The sequence below is a fragment of the Perna viridis genome, chromosome 14 (genome assembly GCF_037379345.1).
Source record: "Perna viridis isolate PV_CMFRI_1.1 ecotype Kerala chromosome 14, ASM3737934v1, whole genome shotgun sequence".
NCBI lineage: Eukaryota > Metazoa > Mollusca > Bivalvia > Mytilida > Mytilidae > Perna > Perna viridis.
Window position 1 is genome coordinate 32,723,406 of NC_142458.1, and position 10,645 is coordinate 32,734,050.

At 31.2% G+C, this 10,645-nt stretch overlaps 1 protein-coding gene across 1 annotated transcript; it reads right to left on the reverse strand.

The window, feature by feature from the left end:
• Positions 1-594: 594 nt before the first annotated feature.
• Positions 595-2,018, reverse strand: LOC148599033 (MAM and fibronectin type III domain-containing protein 1-like). Its single transcript, XM_088560525.1, has 2 exons — positions 1,863-2,018; positions 595-867 (listed from the first exon to the last, which is right to left on the reverse strand). The coding sequence occupies exons 1-2, from the start codon at positions 1,992-1,994 to the stop codon at positions 784-786; spliced, it is 216 nt and encodes a 71-aa protein (XP_088416651.1). The 5' UTR covers positions 1,995-2,018; the 3' UTR covers positions 595-783.
• Positions 2,019-10,645: the final 8,627 nt, after the last annotated feature.

Here is a 10,645-nt window from a genome sequence, read left to right on the forward strand (position 1 = left end):
GTTACAGAATATAGGAATATTATAATTTTGATAAAACCTCTTTTGATTGTGTTGTATTTATGATGTATTATATTGTTTCTTCTGTAATTACTTTTAGATGAATTAAACGTTTCTTTGGAACAAATGCTTCTAACCTCCGACTAAACGGTAAACTCCAACTCCAGTTGGGCATGGTTGTTTGGTTGGAGTATAGGTCTGTGAGCAATATTCCTTCTTTTTTAACATCATTCCAAATTATAATTTCTTAATTCGGACAGCCTTTTTCATGTAACATGATATTTATTTAACTGTTTAATTTCAAACGTTTTCTCTCTACACATTTTAATATGAAATCAAAAGTATGAATTTGTTTATTTAAAGATGTTTCAGAAAACATATACTCTTTTCGTCGGTATCATATGTGAAGTTTATTTCACTTTCCCATTTCCACTGTGTATCGCACAAAAACTTTATAATGCTTTGCTTTGTGACTTTATCTTTCCTAACTTCAATGATCTTCCAAGTAACTTGTAAACGCATTAACTAAAGTTGATCTTTGTTTGAAAAAAAAATTAACATTGATGCCTTAATAACTAAATTGATATACGATCTAACTTGAGAACGGATTCGTTCACCCATAAATATTTTACATTAGTTTTTTTAACATTCTTCAGTACTGATCTAAAACACTGAAATATCTTTAGACAGACCATACAAAACAAGAAAAAAGTTAACGATCAGATGCAGAAAATAAATTAAAAAGCAAATTAAGCATAGAAACAAACAGGTAAAAACATGCAGATTTCAACAGCCACCTTGGACTATCTCTACGCCGTCAATTGCTATGTCACCGTAGGAACCACTTCCACGAGTTGCTTCAAATGTAATCTAACAAAAAGAATTATTGAAGAAAATTTATTTACCAAAAATCACATTTTGAAATATTTAAATCATGTTTTAATCGCACTAAGATTTAAGGAATACTCTAAGTTTGTTATGATTATAGGTGTTTGCAATCAGTAAATATTTGATGATGTATTGGATGAACTAACAATTATTTTATTTTATTTTATTTTATTTTATTTTATTTTTTATTTATTTATTTATTTATTTTTTGTTTTGTTTTACTGAAATACAAACATGTGTTATGCTCTAAAACTGAAGTAAAAGATGTATTTTTTAAAGTATGGATCCAACGTCGAAAAACATATCTTGAATGTTTAATATTTTACTTATTATATATATTGTGTTTTGAAAGAGTAGTCAAAGAAACCAAGATTCAATCAAATGAATGTAATTCAGGGACAAATATCAGACATGGAAAATAGACAAACACAACAAAGAACATAAGTAAGTAAATTAATACATACAACTCGGACTCCACTAAAAAATGGGCGCATGAACCAGGTGCACCGGTAGGGTAAGCGTCCTCTGCTTTTCTAGAAACACCCGCCGAGTTGCTCATAAAAAGTCAAGTTCGGGGTAGATGAAAGAGGAAAAGAAAACTATAATACGCTGAACAAATCAGTTTTCATTGTGCAGATGAATACACCGTAACGATCCATGAGTTCATGATGATGACCATAAAACTTGTGCAGTAGCAAAAGAACATTGCTCAAGAAGTCTAGAGCGATACAAAAAGTCATGACTTATTCTATCAATCCTCCTTATTGCCTTGGTCATTGTGAGTTTAATTAACTCTAAATAAAATTGACACCCTTTCTTCTCTTGTTACATTTCTATGTACGCAATATACAGTGTGTAACAAAGCAAAAGTGTGCATAAATAACTCGGATGTGTGATTATTATTGCTCGGATTACATGTTACTTATCATTCGTCTTTAGATTACTTAGTAGTTGAAAATATCAAAGAATATTACTACCTGTACTGGACTTTCCGATCTTGTAAGCACAATTTGAGCTTGACGCCACTGATCACCTTGGGCCCCAGACTTAAACCAAACGGACACATTATTTTGATAAATAGTTAACATTCCTGTATCTGAACCATACATATGGTACCAGAACTGTAAACAGGTCACATTGTCTAGGAAATAAGTAAAACCACATCAATATATTTATTATTAATATCAACGATGTATTTAGTCATTTGGTATGTTTTAGTTATTGAATATAAGGCAAGTTTTAAGGTTCAGCTAAAGTCAAAATCTAGGAGAGTAATTGTCAAGATAATTTAAGTCAAGTTATTAAGAATACAATTATTATGTTTCTGAAAACTTTGCTTACAACTTCTTTATACAGTATTCTACGTATATCCATGTTTCTTTACTTCACAAAACATGTTACTGCAGCCATATTTTGCTTACAACAGAAGTGTAAACATCAATTTTCAAAAATTAATGCACAGGTTTACAAGAACAGATTTCTCAAAATTATGTAGATTTTGCAAATGTGTTGTAGCCTAAATATCTAGTGCAGCGCAAGCTAGTAAGCTAGTAATAATTTGTGATAAATTGTAAGATTTAATTGTAAATTTTGATATTTTTATGTTTATTGGTGCTTGTATTAGCTAGATCATGGCATAAAACATTTAAAAGTTTTAAAAAGGGTCTTTTTTTTTAAGAAAATTATTGATAGCTTGCACTGCATATTTTTATTTATGAATGGGACTATATGAATTTCAGATTTAAAATCTTGTTTCTGACAGCTGTAAATTTATCATAAAATATGTTGTTTACACTTTTGATGTAAAAGTTATATAGAAGTTTAAAATCTTTTTTTTTATAAGTTTGACCTGTGATTATGTCTAAAATACATATAAAATTGTATTTAGCAATGTTACAGCACTAAATTTAATGTATTATTAAAACTATGAATGAAAACATTTCATTAAGGAATGTCCTAGATATTGACTTCAGCTGAAACTTAATTTAAAGAGTTCGTACCAAATGCACTGGATGACACTCCCATATTTTTTTTTGGAAGTTCATATTAATAGCGCTATAGGTTTTTGTGAGAGGTATAATTTCCGTTATCTAATGTGTTGATGTGTAATCTTTTTTTAATTTTTTTACATTGTGTATGTAGATCGTCTCTGTTTCATGTGTTAATGCCATGTTTCTTTTTTTATTTTGGCATAGTTGAATCGTCACACTGCTGACGCTTCGGTATTTTCTGCCGATTAAATAGATTATAGAATTTGCTGTAGCTTGAATGAAGTTTACATTATATTGCATCACATCTTAAAGCTTTGAACTTAAGTACTAACATCAACTAAACTAAAATGTTGCATTTAAAAGACAGTACAGTGGTGCCATACAAAGTTTGATTTACTGGTTCGTTCACTACAAGTTACAACAAACATGATATTTTAACCATAGCTGTTAAGCACATACAATTTTAATTTGAAGTTTATGTCCACAATTATCAGATTGTTGGTGCAAAAAACTTCAAAATCTGATCTTTGAAGTACTGTATACAACGCACAGACAGACGAACATGAGAATCTTATGAAGGGCAACATTCGATTGCCGTATGAATCGGTACATGATTGTTTAGCTTTAAACATGATTATCGCGTGATTATCATATCTTGATATTTTATTTTGTGTGATCAATCAAATATTGTCATATTAGAGTCATATGATATTCATTAAACAGTACATACACATACGGTTATAATGTTTGACACTTTAAGCGGTGTATATCTAATAAAATAAAGGTAAGACTAATAACATGCTTGTCCACGGTAAAGTATCACTCTTATTCTAGTATACTTGTAATACCTTTTTTGATTTCCTCTGATATCAAACGGACTTTTTCAAAACGTGTCATGCCACTTGCTTCAAGATAATGATAGAAATTCCCAACCTTTGCAGATGGTGGGCCTGTTCGCGAAGAAGGGGTAGATCCCTAAAACAAATATACAAATATTTTGTATCCCTATTCCTTATTTATTTATTGTCTTTTTCTTAGACAACATGTATCACATACTATATTTTAATAAAGATAAATGGTTCACGTTGTCTGACATGAAAAAGTTTAATTCTCACGAAAGTTTAAATTATCTTTTCGATGCATTAATACAGTATTCTAAGCATAATAAATGAAGCACATTGAAATTTCATGAAATTCATCATTAGTGTTTGACACGTGTTGCTGAGCTATCTTATTGTTGCTCGATTATTACCGGATGATACTCACTTACTTTACGGCGGGTGTCCCTGATTGCACAGGACATGCTTGCCCTTCCAGAGCGCCTGACGTAAATAGTTTTTATGTATGATTTATTCCAATCGGTTCGTTACATTATGTATGTAGATCGTCTATGTTTAATGTGTTTACATTCAGGCAATGTTTTTTATTATTATTATTTTGACATGTCTGAACCATCCAACTGCTGAAGCTTTGGTATTTTTTGCCGATAATCTAACTTATATTACATGGAGGGAATCATGCAATATAGAAATAACTAGATATTCAAAGTAATGCATAAAAGAATAAAAGACATTTACGACCCTGAGAGTTCAAAACAGAGATAATTCTGAAACCTAAAGTTAAGATTTCAAGTTTTCTTACGCGCTCGAGGCTCTGTCGAAACAATGAATCTTATCCAGAGTTGCCTGAAATCATTAAGTCTTGCACACTTGCGGAGTATTTATTCGTTTTCTCACTAATATATTTATTTTGTGATTAGTGCGGCAATTCAGAACACCCTTCTTGCTGAAATTCATTTGCACTTACAAGACGCCATAAAATAGGTCATTATGACGACGCGCGTTTTATCTCACCCGTGAGTGAGATAAGAATTTTTCCTGAATTGGCCTTTTGCGAACTGAGACGACACGTGAAAGACTCGTCTTAGAAATGAACCGTCGTAAAAGTGGCTGCGTCATTTACATAATTCAAAACACAGGCAAATGAGAATTGACGTCACTATTAACTATGATTCCAGGAATAGGGGCGCTTTCTAGAAGAAGCGACCTCAATAAAATAGACATGTACCTATATTCGTTGCAGCTTAATATCGGGTTATCTTTCACTCGTTTGAGAGAAATTGGTCTTTTCACTCGTGCCGCAACGCTTAATTCCTAAGAAAGTCTAGAATTTCTAAAACATGTGTAAGGTAATCCGATTTTTGATCTTAATTAAATTCACTTGATTTAATTAAGGATATCATTTCCTTTCTGAACATCTGCCAACAGTTTTTAAGAAGGGTAATTCCCTTGGATTCTGATAACGCAAGGCATCATGTTTATTTGTTTCAGTTTGTAGCTTATTATTGTTGCTGCAGGCGCAACATTTCAGATCGTCTACGTCTAATGGATTTCTTTATAATATTTCCAACGAAATCATGTTCGTCTTGTTTATTTAGTATTTACTGAGCGTTGTATCGGCCTAATAAATGGAGACGGAAATCATAAATAACGTTTTTCAGTTCCAAACAAAAAATGATTAAACCAGTGAACCAATTATATAAAATAGAATAATATACTTACTGAATGTTTTATCCACTCATAATCATCAGTTTCGTCTTGATACAAACAGATAGAATCAGTTGATATTGCTAAATCGCATCCGTCTGAAATTTTAAAACTACATATTACTTAATCTAATAAAGCAAAACAATACTTTAATATCTTATCCCCTCTGTCTCTCTCTGTCTCTCTCTCTCTCTCTCTTTGTGTGTGTGTGTGTGTGTGTGTTAAAATTTGTGTTTTTCTAAATGTACTTATTTCTGTTTAAATAAATAGCGATTAGTGAATTTACTTTGCATACGCACTCTATTGCGTAAACCTAAAAATGAAAATCAGCAACTTTTCGCTATTTTCCTTTCAGCTTATACGTGGCTTTTTGTTGCCATTTTAATGACATTTAACATGTTGAAGGCTTGGCTTTGTAAGGTGATTTTGTTATCAGCGTGATTATGAGACATATAATTCAAACTAACCACTGCTGCAATGACTGTCATACAATCTACAATCACAACTTGTTCTTGAGCTGTTTGAATCAGTTGTAGAGTTGTTCAATTCTGTTCTTATATTCTGTTCTTTGAAAGACAGTTATAGAAAAAATAGAAAATATACTTCTTTAAGAAATAGGTTGTATAAAAAACACTTTATTAAACAACTTTATTCTGTCGAATACTAATTTGTTTCAATTTGTTTTATTCTATTTCAAAGAACATTAAAAAAACTATTTTGAGAACATACAATGAGTGGATAAGTATTGACACACCTAAATCATGGGGAAAATGTCAATAAATTATCACAAAATAGTTTAATTTTGGGGCATTTGATTAAGAATAATATATAAATCACCGTGTCTAACCCGTAACACAGGTTTTATAGTTTATTCATTTACGGTCATTTCTTGACAAAAAAAACAACTTTGGTAGCGTAAGTAAATTGCTCTGATATAAATGACAGTTTAGTTAATCTATGAAGCAACATGTACATTAAGTGCTAAATTGATCAGTCTGAAAGTTGTTGCTTGTCTTAAGAGGTGAAAATGTACCGTAATTCCAATCATTCGTGAGATATACTTTATAATTATATAAGGCAATCGTAAATATATGGGTATGTAATTTATTCCTACAAAGAATGTCAATATACGCTTTCATTATTTTTAGCACTGTTAAGAGATCGTATAAAGATCAGCTTTGATAGAGAAAATTGAATTCATATATTATCCGTCAGAGTGTAATGTGAATTTTCTTCACGTTCTTTTTAATTTCTGTTTTTATAGTAATGGTAATGACAAATACATTTACATATATACCACGTGACTTTTAAAAGAGAGAGACCCGTTATAATTAAGCTTATATGGCTTTATTGGTTACCCCAGGCAACCAAAGTACTTTTGAAGAGATACTTAAGAATCTATACATGTATATATATTTTTATATATTATAATGTGCATTGCATATAGACAGTTCATACTGCTGAAATAAAATTGAATTGTACTAAGAAATGAATCACGGAAATTCCATTCTATCATTATTTTACCACGGGTTTGCCATTGCTTTACTCCGAGCGATAGCAAGGTGTTAAATAACGACATAAATGGCCAGCCAATGTTAAAGCAATGATAAAATGGAGTTTCCGTGATTTATTTCTATTCTAACAGGTTTAGTTTTATTCATATAGACGCAGCCTATGAGTTTCACAAAATGTTGGTCATATTTCTATCACATTTTTACCATGGCTGTGGTCTAAAAGGTTTTGAAGCACGTCATATTAGAATTAAAAATCCTAATATATATACATATGACTTGCTAAAAATGGCATATAGAAAAATACAGAATATACGTTTTCTTCATTGTTTTAAAATTCCACTCATTATTGAGGTATACATTATAGTTTCATACATTATAGTTTTTTTTCTTAAAGTGAAACGCAAAAATATGTATTTTGCAAAGCTACAATTGTCGGTCCCTTACTGAACTTAGCACAGGGTCTGATTTCAATTACAACCACAATAAGGCCGTGGGCTTGAATGTCAATTAATGTCTTTAGTTTTGGAACAGTATTATATCAATTACAGAAAGCATATCAAAGGATGTAAAACGTCAAACCAGGCGTTAAATTAAAATTCTATGTAATTTATCAAATACGAGAGCGTTCATATGGGAAATTTGAGAGATCCGCAGACTAAACAATGACTAAAGAATTGCCCAATATAATTTTGAGGTTCGTGACAGACCGTAATGGGGGAGGTGGGAGTGGGGGTGAGACACCATTCACCTTATTTACATTTGCCTTCCCCGAATGACTGAGACAACGATACAATTTTACCTATGTACTACAAGCATCTACAAAATGGTTGATCATTTTTAGCACCACGAATGTACATACACGTAATGTTTTATAGATTAACTAAAATATCATTCATATCAGAAGAATTTCTTTACGCTACCCGCTGTTTTTCTGGGCGTCGTCCTTTTGCGCCAATTGGATATAAAATCGTAGTTAAATTGCACCCAAAAATGCTTTTCCGTGTATTCCTTTTCCGCCAGAAAAAGACCACCTTATGCGCCAAACACAAATTAAATATTAAAGAAGTAAAAATCTAAAGTAAAACGATCATAAAATAAAGAAAATGAATTAGAAATGAATTAAAGAAAAGGAGCATTAAAAGTACATGTATTTTTTAAAAATGAATTCAAAATAAAAACCAAATATAAATAATTTATTATAATTCTTTATTTTTTTTTTATTTTCATTTTAATTTGATTGTAATCATCTGTTTTTTAAATTTCAACTTTGAAATTCAAAATTAACAAATAATAAAGGAGAAATAACTGGATAACTTATATGCAAATGATTTAATAGTTCTTCTATTTTATAATGGATAAAGTATTGCTCGTCCGTCCGTCTATCGCTAAAATGTCCCATAGCTGATTAAAAAAGAATGCCATATTCACTGGTTTACGAAAATAAACTGGCCCAAAAGGAGTACTGGCGCAAAAGGCCGTAAATCAACAAATACTAGAGTTAGAAAAACCTGGAGTTGAAACCGTTAAATCTGCGTTAGGTGTTGGTGTAAATAAGTAAAATGGTTGTTAATAGTTTTCGTGTGCCCTAACGCAGATTGTTATAAGAATCAGTTACAATATAACCCTAAAGAAACGATGTATAAACGAATCAACAATAAAATATGTAACTTACTTGTTGAATATAGGCATAATACAATTACAGTTCCTATAACTGATCCTATATAAAACACGATAAAAGCAAGAGTGAAACTTTTCCAGATGTTAAAACGGTGTGCCGACATGATGTTTAATTTTGACTGCATTTTTTATTAGTGATAACAGATTTATCTAACTAATCATTCTTTATTATTGGGCGATTTGATTGGACAATTTTTTTTTGAATTTTTATCAATTTACCTGTATATCTTCACCTGTCCAATGAAAATGCATCACATATTTGTAAACCATTTTTTTCCTCAAATTCTTGAACAGATACAGTTTGAAGAGAATAACATACACATAATCAATGAATTATCGCACGGATTATGAATAGGTACAGGTCTCGAAAAGTTTAAGAAGGCTGTCCATGTAAAACTAATGCAGTTCCCATGATATGGATGGCAATGGGTAAATTTTATCCCACTAATTTTATATTCCAATGTAATATATGTACATATCATTTGTGTGTCAAAATATCAAATTTGTTTTAAATTGACAATGGCTGGCTCAGAAAATGGTTTTGAAGTTCCCTAAAAAGGCAACCAAATTTTGCTCAAATTAGAGAGCTATCTCCCTTTTTCAATAAATTTCAATGCAATTTATGGCTCTTTAACCGTTGCATTTAATTAAAAACTAACATTCGACTTTGAGAAAGGATTCATTTGTGATATGAAATGGGTGACAAATTTTAGAAAACTAAATTTGTTATGTGCGTATGGAGTGTTCATATCACAACTCATACGTTATGCCAGAGCTTGCCGAGACCGAAGACTGTTTGTATCGCGCTAGAATTCTAACAAATAGACTTCTGGAAAAGGGTTATTTTGCTACAAGAATGAAGTCATCACTACAAAGTTTTATGGTCGTCATCATGAACTCGTGGATCGTTACGGTGTATCCATCTGCGCCATGAAAACTGATTTGTTCAACGTGTCATAGTTTTCCTTTCCTCTTTCGTCTACCCCAAACTTGACCTTTATGAGCAACTCGGTGGGTGTTTCTAGAATAGCAGAGGATGCTTACCCTACCAGTGGACCTGGTAAATGCTCCTAGTTTTTAGTGGAGTCCGAGTTGCTCATTTGCTTTTGTTACTTTGTATGTATGGATTTAGTTACTTTATGTTCTTTGTTGTGTATGTCTTTCTTCCATGTCTGGTCTTTATCCCTGGATTACATTCTTTTGATTACCGCTATAACCTTGGTTCCCTTGATTACTCTTTACCAACGACTGCCTCAAACCGACATTGCTTTACCGTGTATATCTTATCAAAATTATATCAATAAAATGTTCAACAAATATAGTTTTGTTTTTGTTTTGTTTTTGTTTGTTTTTGGTTTATTATTATTATTATTATTATTTGTTTTTGGGGTTTTTTTTATTTACACCACACACCATCCTAAACCTTTCATTGTTTAATTTCTCATGTAACAAATTCCACATACCATCTATCCATTCCTCCCAGAATCATATATGCTTTCAAACTAAAGTCCGTAAAACTGTTTGTACTTTTGCTAATCACACTTATGCAGTTATATATGTTTTAATAGAATAGTTCTTTCATGATATATATCTCTGTACCAAATTTTGACATGTATAAAAAAAATAAAAACATTAATTATTAAGAGATGGTTGACATGTGTGTACTTGTATGTTTCGGAATAAAACTCATTAAAACAGGCTGATGGCTTGGTATTATATCATATAAGACAGCACTACTTTACACGTAATTCTTCTAAGGCTGAAAACAAACGATCTTCAAAGTTCAATGATACACAGGTATGAAGGACTTTTATAACACTGATTTTCTAATGTTTTCATAAAAATTATATAACAGAAGTTTATGATAACTTCTTTTCTTGAATGGCTAAAAGTCTTTCAGTAAAGAAGAAATTAACATTGTGTTTGGATATTTGAATGCTATGTGTACAATATCCGAAACAGAGGATGGTAGCTCTTTCGTCCCTGGACCTTTGTTTCAGAGATTGATACTTGTATACATTGCATATAAGGC